At 42.7% G+C, this 15,853-nt stretch overlaps 1 protein-coding gene across 5 annotated transcripts in view; it reads left to right on the top strand.

Annotated features, from left to right (window-relative positions):
* Window positions 1-15,853, top strand: part of GPM6B (glycoprotein M6B) — a 105,415-nt gene that overhangs the window by 72,856 nt on the left and 16,706 nt on the right. For 2 of the 5 annotated variants that reach the window (XM_041416465.1, XM_041416461.1), the window contains exons 1-2: window positions 1,795-1,855; window positions 7,670-7,789. The exons of 2 other annotated variants lie outside the window; for them this stretch is intronic. In XM_041416465.1, coding sequence (XP_041272399.1) covers window positions 1,795-1,855; window positions 7,670-7,789 — 181 coding nt within the window. Of the gene's footprint in view, window positions 1-1,775; window positions 1,856-7,669; window positions 7,790-15,853 lie in introns of those variants that run through there. One more of the 5 variants, XM_041416463.1, reaches the window with a different exon arrangement.

The following is a 15,853-nucleotide window of genomic DNA, read 5'->3' as shown; positions in this document are numbered from 1 at the left end:
AAATTAGCATCATCCTACTTACATTGATGTCTGCTGAAGTGGGAGCTTCAACTGCAGACTTTTCCTGGGCTCCAAGGAAGCATTTTATCAAGTTTTGATGCTGTCAAACCTTAGGGTATGACCAAGACCTCCTGGCAGCTGTGCTGAAGCCTGAAGTCTGAGCAGTAATGCCCAAAGCAAAGTAACAGCTGTGTTGGCTGTGGTGAGAGAAGAGGGTTTGTGCACTAATTTCTTGAAAGAGACAGGAACTTTCTCTAATGGTTGGGTCTGAAGGCTTTTGTGCTTTTCATTTGACATCTAGAAATAAAAATGCACAGCAAAATTGTGGGTTGTAGTAACTTCAACCAGAAGAGACTAAATTGCAACTACAAATCTTTGGACTGCTTTCCTCTTCCCACTCTCCTGTTTGAATCTGTTATAGGGAACATGCAGGGTGTAGGTTTTAACATCCCCAGCATTTGCTGAATCTGCTGGGCGTCTTTGCAGGCTGCAGAACCGGCTGCAGTGGCTGGACCACAAAGGCCATTACTGCACGTTTGCTCCACCATCCTACACAAACAAAGGAGTGCCTTTGGGCACTTGTGCCCTGTGCAGTGTGGTGCACTGTAAGGCATTGAGACAAGCAAAGTGACAGGCGAGGTTAATTAGCCTCAGTGCAGCCTTAAATCTGTCAGTTGTCCTGGGTTTTGGGAGGGGAACAATACCCCTATGTGGTGTCGCCCTGCTGCGTGGCTCCCCAGCACAAGAGTGACTGGGCACACCTAAAGTCACCTCATGCAGTGCAACGCTGGCATGTCTTGAGTTTGTTGCTCCCAAGTGCAGCTTATTTGATCATGCTGCAGTCTGTATGGATTGAGGGGACTGATCAAACGTGCTGAACAGCAACACTGTGCTCACTCCCAAGCATGGCTTTAGGTCTCTAGTGGCAGACCTCCTTTTAAAACCCAAGTTGTGTTTTCTTAAACAATTTATCCTTTAGAGTGTTGCACGTGCATTTTAGATCACTTGAACTGGCTTCCTGTCTCCTTGCTTGGATGTTTTTTTCTTTTTTTTTTTTTTTCCATTGTGCTCACGAGTCAAAGAATTAAAATTTTCCATGTACATACATATATATGCCCACTTTTGTTTTTATGCTTCTCTCACACAGTCTTTTGCCGTGGGTGAGCGGAACTCTCGGCAAAGAAAGCAAACAGAGAGAGCAGACCCATCACCCCCCACCCCTTGAAAGAGCAGAGGGCATGTGGAATAAATCAAAATGCAAAGCATAATAACAAGGTCCCATGGGAAAGGGAGCCTTGTGATTGTGTGCCGGCGTGCACTCCCCTTAGAGACGGCGGCCGGGGGGCTCACCTCACCGCGGCCGGGGGCTCCTTTCTTTCTCACTTGCATCTCCCCTCCCGATGTCACCAATCCATTCACTACCCGGAGAATTGATTAACATTTGTTGGGAGACGGGGAAAGAGGGGAAGAGCGGAGGGCAGGAGGAAGGGGGCGCGATGCTGGTCCCCACGGTGTGGCAAGCCGAGGCACAGGATGGCTATTTTATAGCTGGGGACCCTGGTGACGTATAGCTGAGCGAGCTGGCACAGCTCCTCGTGGACCAGTCAGCGGAGCGAAATTGAAGCTGACAAGACTTTTCTGGCATTTTGGAAAGGGCTGTAATCTACTGTAGGGGAGAACAGAGCCGCTCAATCACCGCCGCTGTAAATAGGAGACGGAAGGGAGTGAGAAAGGAGGCGAAGAGAAAAAGTGCTTGCTGGGGGGGGAGGGGGGGCGGCATTTTTGGTGGATGGTATGAAGCCAGCCATGGAAACTGCAGCGGAGGAAAATGCAGAACAAAGCCAAGAGAAAAAAGGTACCCAGGGGTCTAACAATAGCCTGTTTAAATCTTTTCATTCAGGGGGCTTAAAGAGGTTTAGGCCAGTTTTGTCACTTTTTCAAATAGCTCTTAAACAATCATTACTGCGTCTTCGGGCTTTCAGCCGTCCTTTCCTGCATGGCTTGACAACAAATTAATAGAGCATCAACCTTTCTGTCTGCGTCTGTATTTGCTCTGAATCTCTCCTAACCCTACCCGAAATGATGCTTGCAAAGGAAGTCTTGTTATTGCTGCGTTTTTGACAGATTTTGGTTAATTTGGTTTACAGAGGTAGCGTGTGCTTGTGTGTTTGCATGTTGTTTTCGGAGCCGTAATCTGGTGTTTTCATCGAGACTAGCCATGTAGCAAGGCTTTGCAATGCAGTGTGGGAGACCTCAGTTATAACAACATGTAATAGATTATAATGTCACACAACCTTCGTGTAGTGAGCTCGATGCCAAATGCTACTCTTATTTTTAAAATTCCTTTTCTATGGTGTCATCTGGCAAATCTTACTTTTGTAGCTATCTGCCTGCACTATGATAAGGGGGAACAATGCAATGAGTTTTGCAACATTAGATTTCAGGATGTGTTAATCAGTGAGATTTGCTGCTTAATGGAGAGAACAATTCCATGGTAATGGTTCTGTTGTAGGGAGATGGCAGTGCTGAAAGAGAGGTGCTTCATCCATCCCAGCTGTACAGGTTGATTCTGTTTGGTCTGGAGTGCTGAACTTCAGAGCATAAATTCAACTCGCAAGGGAGATTTTCTTTCTGTGTTGTATAATTTGTGTCAAATAACCATTCCTCTTCAGTGTAGCTGATCTACAGATCATAGCAGTTTGTTGGGGTTTTTTTTATGGAATGGTACAGCAGCAACAAAATTATTTAAATTTCCACTGTCTTTTTACTTGAGCCATAGTACATTTTTTTTAACCTGTTGTGTATACTTTATAAGCAATCTGAGTATCTCATCTGAGTATCTCATAGGCGTAAGCAGCTGACAAACAACTAGTGCATTTCCCCAAGCAGAATTCTTTCGATTGTTAAGCAGTTCAGATATAAACATGATAAATCCCAGTAGTGTCCAGTAACAGATTTTGTTTTCCTGCTTTGAGTCTGACTCCTGCTACACACTTCATATAAAACAAGCTTCAGTTTCAAGTAAATGAAATTTGTCAAGTGATTAGACATAGTACTACATAATCCCTTAGGGATTTCACAAAAGGAGGTCCACTGATGAGAGATTAAACTCTGAAAGCCATTAGTGTATATGGACAATAACCCACCTAAATGCAGATTTTAAGTAATTAATGTACAAAATGTCCTGAATAGATTGACTATAAAACCACCTTGAATTGATAGATCATTCTTCAAAAATTACAGCAATTCTTTCCTCTGATTGAGGAGCTTCTTTTAAACCAATGGAACTCATGTTACAGTGAACACTAAAGAAAGTTATCCGTATGCATTAGCAGCTGCGCAAAACAAAATGTGTTGCTGAGTATGTTTATGATGAGTTTATGGCTTCCCTTTTGTTTTGGCAAGGATGAAAGAACAACATGTAGAACAGTAAATCTGCTTCCAAGTCAAGGAGGTTGATCTGTTGTTTTCATCAAATGCAAGCAGGGAGCCTCCTATCCCAATGTTACCACAATTTTTAATTTTTTTCTGTGATAATTTTATGCTTTGGATCTGTTACGTAAGTATATGTATGTAACACTTGTAGGCTTTGTTCTTGCCGGTTCTCTGATTCCTGAAAGTAGCACATGGTCTCTCACATTATGCTCTGTATTTCTCTTCACTTAAATTCTCAATATGCTTCACAGCAAATTAAAATGCAGAAAGCTGAAACAGTCCTACTCCTAATTTTTACAGCAGAACAAATAGACCAGATCCCCTGCAAAGTTACTGCTGTGAAGTGGTCATGGAGGAGACTTATTTGGTTTTGAGGGGCAGATTTTCCAAAGTGCTAAATCTGTCGAGTCCAGTTGGGTTTTCAGATGGGCTCAGCAGGCATCACGTACCTCTCAAATGTCAGAATTTTTCAATAGGGCTCTTTCACCAGCAGCTCCTGTGGAGGAAAATGGGCTTTTTCTCTGTGTAAAGAAACTTGCAGGAAAATGCTGCTGCTTTATTTTGGGGTACAGAACAGAAGATTTCATTTACTCTCTGGACCATATCTCTTACTTTTTATGCCTCACGTGCTTGCCAGCCTTGCAACATTTTCTTCTTCCTCTAGGATCCTACCTGGACTTGGTAATGGCCATCCTTTATGAGCGCCCTAGATCCAGTGCAGCCAGATCAAGGCAACTGCCACAGCTTGAAGCAGCTGAAGTCCTGTCACAGGGTCTTTTAACTCTTCCTTCTAGAAATTAATTGCAAAGCCTAAGGAGATAAACCATCATCTGAAGGGGTTTGGGAGATGCTGCTATTGTTAGGACTGAGCAAGGAAAGATCATGAGCATTCTGCTTTAGGTACTCAAGTTCACACTCAGTATTCTTTTCACTGCCAAGTTCTGGGAAAGTATCTGCATTTATCTAACAGCAAATCGTGCTTTTACGCTAAGAGGTATTTCCCTTAGCTAGAATTTTAAACTGCATGTTTCTGGGGTGTGATTTCAATGCAAAGACCTTCTTGATGGTGTGCTGCAGTTTTGTGGAATAAATACTTGGAGGAAGTTGGGCTAGGACTACATGCTGTCTGTGTACAGGTCTCCCAATACTTGGGAGGACCCTGGAGAGCAATGCTGCTGGAGCACTTGGCATGAACAGCGAGGTCTATTTTCAGCTGTAGCACCTAAAGCACTCGTACGTGAGCAGTGGTGCCACACAGGTATTAGGCTGTGTTTCCCATCTCTGTGGCAAATGTGGACAGCCAGCTATTTTGGACTGCAGTGTAGCTGAGACAATTTGCACAAGCTAATGTGCTTTATGAATAATCACAGATTGATAAATCAAAATGATTGAAAATTTATGCACAATGGATTTTGCAGCGGGAGCAAAGGGGGCAATGAGAGGGGAAGGTCTCATTCAGTTACTCTGACCCTTCCCCATTTTCTGCCCAGCCTTGCTCCTTGTCCAGTATTCATCACCAGACCATCAGTGACCAAAGAACACCCTCACTTTTCTCCCATGGACTGCTTCATCAGCTGAGACAGATGAATACCAAAACTGTTTTCCTCTAAAACCATAAGATAAAGGCAGCAGCATGAGGATGTTGAGCACCGTGAGTTTGATTACAGGCGTGCAAGATGATTCATCCCAATGAATATTGAACACCACAGTCACCATCCGTGTGCCTGCTTGGTGTGACATGAAAACATTGTCAGTTCTGTAGCTGCTGTGTCTGTGCAGGACTGAGGACAGCCTGGTTCTGACAGGAGGCCTCGAGCTTGTCTGTGGGTGGAGGATATTGTAACCTAGACCAGGGAATGCAGTTAGTTACTCAAAAAGCAGAAGGTATAGACACCCTTAAGCCTGTTTCCTTTCCCAACTATTCAGGGCACAGAGTTAAATTCCAATGGATATGGGCTGTGTGCAGCAGTTGTTAAGCCACTGAAGCCTGGGGAGCTTTTGACCTGGTGTTGATTTTACATGAGTGGGCCTGGGTGGGTCCCAGCAAAGTCACCCAGAGATACTCTTCAGCTGCAGAGGCTGTGCCAGGCATGCACTAAGGGCTACCAAACAGCCATTGCTGCATGGCTCTTTGCAGGGCAGTGGAAAAACTGAGATTCCTTCTGGAGTTTGAACTGCCTGCTAATGAAAGGAGCCCTGTTACTACAAAACCAGAAATTGCTAATTAAAGAAACCAACTCCCCAGAATATTTTCAGTTACAGAAATGATGCTACAAAGTTTACATGATGTCTCTATGTTTCAGGGTTTGATGTTTGCATCACAGCAGACAGGTGACTTCACCAGCATTCCCCCAGGCTAAGGGAGAAAAGGAGCTGCTTGCTCTGCTGCTCTGAACAAGTGGTTTTTGTGGCCACTGCAGGAGAAATCTCAAACACTGGGTTCAAGCTAGTAGGATAAAATCTTCTTGATGTCAAAGGTTTGGCTTAGACGTGGCTGCAGTACAAATTAATAATTCTTTTCTTTGTAGAAGTCTTTGCAGATGGTTGTTTTTATTTTTTTTTTTTAATTTTTTTTTTTTTAATCTGAATCTGTTACCAGTGTCCAGTAAGTAGCCTCAAAAAGACAGGGGCAGACATTGGGGAGGCAGAGAAGGAGAGGTATGCTGTACTAGCGAAGAATTTTGCTTTCCATTTTGTACCCAATTCAATTTTTATGGCTTTCCCTGTGATCTCCCAAGCAGGATTGTTCCTCTCTGAGCCAGAAGGAGATGATATCATCCTGAGGGTGTGCAGTCATTTTGGAACAGTACTTTCAACACATTTTGAATTTTGTTATGCTCATAAGATGTGAAACTTGTCTTTCCTAAGAGGAAGAATGAGCCATACAATACAGAATCGTGTCTTCTGTGGAAGATTTACTGATACCTGCTTGCTGGTTTGTGTGTGAGATGCAGAGAGGGGAAAATTACCAAGTCACAAAGTATCCTTTAGAGAGCCATTGATAGTAAATTTATGTACAAAACCCAAAAGACTCTTAGTATTGGAGTTTGCTTGCTGATAAAGAGGACCGACAAATCCTTGGTTTAAATCTCTAGATCCAACATTTGGATTCAAGGGCGAGATTTTTTTTCTCTTCTTGACATATGCAAATGTGGCTGTGCCAAACTCCTCATTGCACAAGCAGCAAAACCATATGAGAGTGACTGGGTCCAGAACTTCTGAGCCCCTCAGAGGCTAAAAATGTATGGCATTTCTACTTCTCCTGCCCCTTGAAATTTGTCTCTAATCTAGTCTACAGTAAATGGGGTTATCATCCTCACAACCTTCACATTCTCCACGTGCCCAAACGCTGCTGAATTAGATTTGCTTCAGCCAAAAATGATGGTTGCTTTCTCATTTAGCCTCTGCAGAGGGGGACTCTGGTGCATTTTGAATAAAGGTCTGTCAGTCTCACCCTGACAGCTTTGACAAGGTTGTAGTGGTAGCAATGGGGACATGGAGTCTCAAAAGTGATTTGATGCTGTCTCCCACTTCTTCAGGGGCACAGAAACCCTGTGCCAGTGAGTGTGCCATGAGTGTGTGCGTGGGTGAGGTGAGTTACTGCATGTGGGGTCCTGTTGTTGGGCTTCCTCCGAAAAGATAAGGAGAAGCAGGACTGCTCTTCTTGGACATGAACCTGGAACAAATTTTTAACACACTTGGTCCGGATTTTTGGATGTGAGCAGAGCCTAGGTGAAATAAAGCCTAGGTGAAATAAAACCAAACTTTTATTTTTTAATGTAAGAAAGTATCAGTGCAAACCTTTGTGTTTGCCCTACCTTGACATGAAGCAATAACCTTTTTCTTTGACAGCATTAGAGTCTTTTTAAAAAACAGGTAATGTGATTTTCCATTACTTTACCTTCCTTTTCTGCTGGAGCAGAGCTTTTTTTGTCATGGACAAAGAGAGGGAGACATGAGAGTGGGTGGGGATAAGGAATAGAGAGCCCTTCCTTATGTGTTTTAACTCAAATACTAGGTAGAGTTTCAGCTATTCAACCTTTCTTAACACCTGTGTGAGCATTTCCCTCTTGATCATCCCTCCTAATCTCTTCCCTTAGTCTGTAAGGTTATGTTGTTTCAGTTCTGAAACTACAGTGTGTTTTTTGGGCTCTTGTTTTTAAAGTTAAATGACTGAAAGTACTGAACTAAAACTTGCTGGTGACACTGACTTTTTACCACCTAAAATTGGCAGTGATCACCAGACCAGAAATGGAAATTGGCAGGTACCACTGGATGTACAGGAGTTCAAGGCCACACCGGTACCATCATGTGCCAGCATTGAGAGGCAATATTAGTCCTTTGGGGATTCAAGGTAAATAAAGGGCTGGGTGAAAGGGAAATGAAGAGTTCAGAAATGGTAGTAGCATAAACTTAATGCTTTGCAGTAGTCCTAACAATTTAAGATAAACGTTCCTCTGTTTTTCTTGTTTTATTTGTTAAGGCTGTAAGGAGTCTACTTCTTTTGTATGAATACTTGACATAAATTTGAATTTCCTTGTTAATGCTTGAAAGACAATAATGCGTGGTGTGAGGGACAGCTTCCTTTTAACTGTGCTCCCAATTGCTTCAAAATTGTTTACGGGTGAGATGAAGTAGTTTGGAGGTTTATGCGAATGAATCTATCAGACTTACCAGCCACAAATGCAAAAATGACACTAAAGCAGTGACAGCACATCTGACTCACTGGTAGCTTATGCTTCCTAGACAATATTCTGTGGTTTGGTTTGCATTTTTCCCTTGCTAGAAGCATCCAATGCATACGTGAGAGTCTAGAGGAGGATTGTAAAAATGAGCCTGTAAAAATGGTTTGGTGATTCTACATGCCTGTCCTTTTGATGTCTGGCTTGAGATCTCAAGAAGATCCTATTTACTTTTCATGAAGCTTTATTTTAAGGGTCTGTGGGGGAAATGAGTTTTGAAGCATCTCAGAAAGGCACCTGAAATCAAGCCTATGATTGATCACATTAGAAAATTCCAGTCTGACTGATGGATAGCACAGCAAGGGGTGTATATGCTCAGAGACAGCCTTTGCAGCTAGCTCAATCCAGAATTCTCTTCTCTTTATGGAGCTGAGTGACTGAAGCCTGCTTGACAGCTTGTTTGCTGGAGAGGTCTGCCTCCGCATCAGAGACTTTAATAGCAGTGCAGGGAAATATTCACCAAAGCTTGCTGCCTCATCCTTCCCCTTTCCATTATATTTTCCTACTCTTGTGCTTTAGGATTCAAATGTTTATGTATTTCAAATGGCTTTTTTTTCCCCAAAAAATACTTAGGTCACAAATTATGATCTCTGTCTTCAGTATCAATATTCATTTGACCATATTTTATGACAAGTTACCTGGGTGACAGGTTTGGGGCTGCTAGAAGACATTTCCAAACCTCATGTTTAGTACACATGGGATATTTTACACACAAAGGAAATGCTTCAGGGAGTAGTGGTAGATTATGAATGCTGCCTCCCTGGGCTGTGAAGGATGTGGAAGGAGCAGGCTAGACCCTGGTTATCAGGGTCTTGGGCCCCTTCAGCTGTCCCCAGTGATGAAACATGTCCATATGTGCTGGCACAGATGAGCCAGGACACGGAGATGCACAGCCTTCTGTTACAGCAGCTGGGAGTCTGGCACCTAAAATGGTGCTAGAAACCCTTGCTTAGGCAACTGAACCCTTTTCAGTCTGCCTTGGGAGTCTTTCTGAACTAGCATGTAGGTAAATATGCCTGTCATCAAGGAGTCGAGGATGAAAGGGTTCTTGGTGATGGTGTAACCACCCCACCAGAACCCAGAAATGCCAGCTCAAGGGAAGATGTTTTAAATGGCTGCACTTAAAGAAATTAAAAGTCTTTTAGACAAAAATGAAACCTCTCTGAACAGGTCTTGAGTAAAACCAACCTGCCAGTGATGGATTAGCCACTGTGAAAATGCTGGTCTTTTCTCTTGTCCCTTAGCTTGCAGTGAAGATGTCACTTCAGTCCCAACACAAATTCCTGCTATAAGATGCCTCCCTTCAGCACTGGCCTACAGCTCCCCACTGGTGGGTGGCACTGGCTGCTGTGCTGAGATAACCTCTGCTCCTTTAACAAGCCACAGGATTTCTTGGGTGCCTTTGTCTCTTCTGTCAGTGTCCAAATGGGCATCACTGTGAGGGCACCTCTGTGGCAGTCCTCATGGCATCCACCTCTTCTCCCAGGGTATCCTTGTACATGATCTCACTTCCCTGATTTAAGCTTGAATCCAGCTCTTGAGCAACTAGGGAAGAATCAGTGTGGGAGATTCATTGCAGCTGGAGCCAAGACATCCCCAGAACACCTGCAAGCTTAATGAGCCTTTCAAAATGCTTAAACAACTTTTCTCCCAGAAAGCAAAGTACCATCTTTTTCTCTAGAAAGAGAAACTTTGCAATAGTTGTTTAACATAAGCTTAGCTGTAGGCACTATTCCAGGTTGGGTGGGTGTTGTTTGCTTTATGGAAATATTTTCTTTTTCTTTTTTTTTTTTTTTTAACTTGCTTCCCCCAGATGCTGGGAGGTGTTTCAGCTGCTCTGTGAACACATAAGGGCATGTGAAGGTGGAGTATCTCACTGAAACAGCCCTACTGCTCCTTTGCTGAAACAACCTCAAGTTTTGGAAATGATGTGGTGGGGATTCAGCTGAGGAAATAATAGCATGAAAGCTGTTGCAGGGCAAAGGGCTTTTACAGTTACAGTTCAGTTTTCTCATTACTCCTCTTGTTCCATAGTTGGATGAATGTCTGGGAAGATCTTCGCATCTTCAGTTATCTCTTAAATTGAGAATTTACCTTCTGAATCTGAGGTCTGTCAGGCTGGAATACATAAGCGCACACACACACACACACAGGTTTTGGCCTTGTTTTCAACTCTAGGGAGAGAGAGGTTGTGTTTCTTGTTTGCTTCTTTATAGTTTAGGGAGGAGTCAACTGGGGAATAGCCGTGGCTGAAATCCAGTGAGGCTAAAGTCTTGCTCTCCTGCTGGGTGCTGAAGGCTGGTGGAGGGTGAGGTGAGTTACAGCTGACAAAAAGGTGGAGCTAAGAGTTTCAACTCCATTCTTCCAGGTAAGATATTCACCTTTGATTAAAGTAAAAGTAAGCTTTCAAAATCATGCCAACCAAAATACAGATGGGTCTGGAGGATGGCTGGATCAAAGAAACTCAAAAGTCCTTACAGATTTTCACAGAGCTGTGGAAGTTACTCATGAAACCAAAATGCTTAGGTGCCTTTGTATTTCCACACTGAACTTGTCTAGACCTTCAGGTATTTGGATATCTTTGGCAGTTCGCCCATTGCTTCATCTCTTTTACCTTTCTGCCTTGAGTTTGTCCAAAATTATCTCCTGGGCTGGCATCTTTTGAAGCAGCAGTTCCAGCATGTTGAACTTCCTGAGCATTTCTTCAAGGAGGAAAAAATACGGGAAGCAAAGGGAGAGAGGCCAGAGCAAGGGCAGAAAGGAAGGATGGTCTTCAGGCCTGTTGAGCAGTGAGTTGTTGATGTTTCAGCTGAGAGTTGCAGCTCCAGTTTGGATCAGAAGCTGCCCTTGCTGGTGCAATGTGTTTGAACTTGGAATTCTGCATGCCAGTGAGCATTTCCACATGCTCAGGCTGCCCTGAATCCCAGGGGTTATTTTGGATAGTAAATGCTAGAACAAGTCTCCAGGAGAAATAACGCCAAAGCTTTTATCAATAATGCCTGATCTGCCCCTTATGTGAGAAGTCTAGTTTTTAAATCACCAGCCTAATTTTTTTCCTGCAGAAGTAGCTTAGAGCTAAGAAATATCCCTCAGGAATTCCCATTGAAACCTGTTTGAAGTAAGGCCTTTTCCAAGGTATAAATTAGGTATTTTATTTCTGCGATGGATTCCACTGTTTCACAGGCCAAAAGTAAAACAGAGAAGACATGAAGTAAAATGAAGTTCTGCCTGACCTTGTCCAAAAGCAATAAAGCTGGACAAGAGCAATTCTCTCATCCCACCATCTTGTGGGGCAGCAGTGTTCTTCCTGTGCAGCTCTGACTCCTTTCTCTCATACAGCAAACACTGGGATGGGCACTTGCAATAACTATGGATGTAGTGATTCCCATTCCGAGGATTTTACTGTCTGAAAAAGATGACTTCAAAACACCTGTGAGCTTAATGAGCCTTGCAAAGGTTGGAAGGATATAGATGGGGAGTGTGTGTATTTCACTAAATTTGAAGAAGGTAAACTAGATAAGGCATGTAAAAAACACATTCAGATAATCTATCTTTGCATGAAACAGGTTTGGTTCCAGCAACGGGAGTGCAATTTTCTTCCTGTAAGAGCTGCTGATTTGGGAAGAAGAGATTTGGAGGAGAAAAAAAAAAGAGGGTTATGATTGCTGCTATCTGTTCTTAGTCTTCTCTGCATCATTTAACACTATCCAGAAGAAACAAATCTTGCCTTGGTTGAAACAGTCTTTTCTCCAATTTGAACATAATTTTTTCCTTAGTGAGAGGAAAAAGCTTTTGCTGTGGATGAGCACTGATAACCTCTGAAAGGCTGTTTGGTTTGTTTGAGCTTTTTTTGTATGTTTATTTGTGGGGTTTTTTGTTACTCATGGTAGAAGAAAAATAATGCTGGATTTTAAAACTGTGCTTTACTGTATTTTTGCAGACAAATTCAGGAGGCACTTAATATCATTACTCTTACAGTACCACAGCAATACTCGGTGCTTTGTGGATTTGAAGAAGAGTCTGCTAATGGTTCCTCCAGGCTGTGAGATGCTTGTTCTTAATGTGCACCAATTCTGCATTCTCTGTGTTGGTTTCCAGCACAGGAGGTGTGTGCAAGGACTTTTAGTTCTCCTCTGCACAAGAATATGGAAGCATCTAACTGATAACAGAGAATAAATACCTTCTCAGAAGAGGGGAATTAGCTGTATGACAGTGCTGAAACCAAATAGCTTGTATCTGTATCAAGAATAACTGGAGAAGTTACAATTAAAGCTGATTACCTTCAGCAAGGAGCTTCTTGTTCTTCAGGTAGCTCTTCAATAGTAGAGGTGAAGTTTACTGGATGGATCAGGCTACCCCAGATCTCACAGGTTTTTACTTGAAAGAAGCATCTTGTGCTGGCCACTTGGAAGGATAACAAAGGTGGTCTTGCTGCATTTCAGGTCTGATCCTTCATGGCAGCCCCGGTGGCAGTGTTCTCCAAAGGTCATGTCCCCTCCACCACGGGGACTGTGGTCTTGCTGCATTTCCGGCTGATCCTTCATGGCAGCCCGGTGGCAGTGTTCTCCAAAGGTCATGTCCCCTCCACCACGGGGACTCTGCTGGCCAGAAGGAGTTATTGATGAAGGAGTTGTTGATTAATAACCCTGGAAGAGGGGAAATGCAAATACACTGGGGAGATTATCAATCTGGCTAGACTAAAGTGCATTTACATTAAGTTTTCTGGCTCTTATGAGTTAATTTTCAGTATAAGTTAATTTCACAACTTGTTATTTGTGTAGGACAAAAAGGCAAAATTAGGAAATACTGAAAGGAAGTTTCTGTGGAAGAGCCTTAAGCAGTTTGTGGGTGGAGAAGAAAGGATTTTCTCTATATGAGTTCATCACTTATTTAATCTGTTCAATGTTAATCCAGTGGTGAGTGAACATTTATTCTAAGTAGTAACAGCAGTTTTTGCTTTGTGTCATGTTTTGTAAATCAGCAAAATTTAAGATGAACAGGAATGAGTAAGGATAGGGCTTGAACAAAGACTTCCATGTGATTTAATGCAGAGCCTTTTTATTTTAGTTGCTTACCAAAGCATGGAAGCTTGTCACAGGCTTTAAACTTACGCTGGTAAGGTCAAATATTTTATCTTATTGTGTTGTTGCCACTGACCCTTGGCTGCAGGTGTGGGTGACAGATGTGAGGAGTTACCTTATTGCCAGGTGCTGGCTTACATGCAGAGAAGAAAGAGGTAAATTCCAATTTTGCTTCTGAGGTATTAGTCTATTCCCACATCCCTCACTGCTTGTCCTGTGGCTGCCAGTCATGCAGCAGGTAGGAAAATGTACATCCTAGCATGCATAAGCCATTCAGAATGGAAATTTTCAAACACACGGTGGGTGGCAGACAGTAAAATTGGCAGTGGCTTTCATTGACATAAAGTTCATTTTCTGACAAAAATCCATGGTGGTTTAGGCCTCCAAGGGTATTATTCATGCTTGGTATTGGGTAGTCTTCAGCACTGGGGAAAGCAGGAGGTAAATGTCAAGTACTGAGTTGTCCTCTTACATTTATTTGTGAGATTAGGAGTACACTACCAACACTGGGCTCCTGTGGATGTGTAGTAATGAGCCCGATTTAGTTCGATGGCTGCATTTAAGATGTTATCTAGGACTTTCATTTAAGGTGTTATCTGGTGCCTTTTTTTCCCTTTTTTCCCCTTGGATTTCTTGCAACCTTTCTTTTGTTACAACAGTTCCTTCCCACGTGATTGTGGTTCTTTGCTGGAACATGAAGTGCAATTTCTGCTGTGTATTAACTGGGCTGGTGTTTGACAGGCCAGCATTTCTTAAAATGTGTTATACAATTACAGGAAGTAAGTGACGAGGAGAAAATGATGCCCATTGCTTTATCTTTCATGGGAGGGGAAGAAACCAAACTTCTAAGGAAAAAGAAGTGGGAACGAACTCAAAGACAGCCACAGGATCCTGGAGGTTTAGCTCCCTGAAATGGAAAACTTTTCAAAGCTCCTTTCAGGTTTTCTTGATTCCATGGTTTTTTGTTCATAGTGACCTTGACTATGGGCCAGTGGTTAAAACCTAAGATGCATTGAGGCACTAGTTCAACCTAGGAGGTGTTTGGAACATTAGACAGTAGGCTGGTTTTCTGTCCCAAGAGGTGTGAATATTCCTTCTTTACAGCATGTTTTCCATGCTTTGCTTTGAGGGATGGCTTTGTGAACATCAGCCTGTCTCAGCTTTTCAAGTCTGGGCTTCCAGAACTGATGTATGATCTTACTAGAGCAAGCCCTAGGAATACTCAAGGAAGCTTCCTGATCCTGTGGCACTGTCTTTTGTAATTTCCAAAACACAGATTTGACCTTTGTAGGATGAGGTAGTGTGTGAGAACTGCCTCTTTTTATTTTTTCTTTTTATTTTAAGACCGTTTTCCATTAATTCTCTATTACCTTGCCATTCTGAGTTTAAATCTTAAAGCTGTACTTAAAGTACCAAAGGAGGTTTAGCCACACAATCACCATTTGGCATGGGAGATTGAATGGCTAAGCCCCTGCATGCATGCAGTAGGCTGTGCACTGCTGAGCAGATTGTATAATTGTTCATCATACATTAAGCAACCAATTGCCGATTTATGTACATATGTAGGTCCATCCTTTACCAATTTCCTGTGACTGATAGCTGCCAGGAGATTAAAAGAATAGCCAGTTCCTGTTTCTTTCTCTTCTCTTTATTTTTGTCTTTTAGCAAGAATATTTGTGTGTGTGTGTGTTTAACAGCATTCATTCCCTAGAGAATAATCTCAGTCTTTGTTTTAGCTGGCCTCCTTCTGAGAGTGTGTTAAATCTGTAGCCAAGATCACAGGCAGCTCTGGGCAAATCATTGGGCTGTTATTAACCTGCCTCCATGGCAACTGCTGCTCACCAGCCTGAGGACAAAAAATGTTTTTATTCTGCTGAGTTGCACAAAAGGTTCTAGTGATGCCTTGCACAAAATGGCCATTGAAAGGGAAGATGCAGTGATGTGTGTTTGTGCTGTACAGTTTCATATTTAAATCATTTTACACTGTTTCGAAGTGAATATACAGCTGAACAGTGCAGCGTTTTGGCCAAATGGAAAGTAAAAACTAGCAGAAAATTGGAGCTGAACTTATTTTAATACTACTTATTTTTGTCAGCTTCAGTTCACAGGCCTTCAGCCTGCAGTTGTCATCAGAGTGTTAGCAAGTTATTTTGTGAACATGAGCTAGGCAAACATCTTCCTGGGGTTTCAGTTGTACTGTGTGAAGATAGTTGCTGACTTAGACTTGCAGAGAGAGAACATAAAGGTTTCTAATTGTTTTCAGAAATCCTCTGCTTTGCTTCAGTGCTTCTTTGGGAAGCTTGGTAAGCGTATCTCACTTCTTGATGAGATTCAAATTGTAGCTGGTTCTGAAAGCTGCTCTTAGCAGTACTGTTTTAGGCTTGTGTTAAAATTATGAAATCGGCCGCATTGCTTGGCTTAGGCATGGCTTTAATCTGCTCATAAAGAGTGTTCACAGTGGGATCTGGGGGGGAGGTCTGGCAGCCCCAGCACTGAGATGAGGTTGCATCCTGCAGTTAGTTACCCTCTGGCAGGAGGCCTTGCAGCTCTGCTGTCAATTTGGGTGCAGAATGACTGTGTATGGATGGATGCTGT

The sequence above is a fragment of the Onychostruthus taczanowskii genome, unplaced genomic scaffold, assembly GCF_017590055.1.
Source record: "Onychostruthus taczanowskii isolate IOZ18803 unplaced genomic scaffold, ASM1759005v1 scaffold52, whole genome shotgun sequence".
NCBI lineage: Eukaryota > Metazoa > Chordata > Aves > Passeriformes > Passeridae > Onychostruthus > Onychostruthus taczanowskii.
This window is presented reverse-complemented; position numbering and strand designations above follow the sequence as displayed.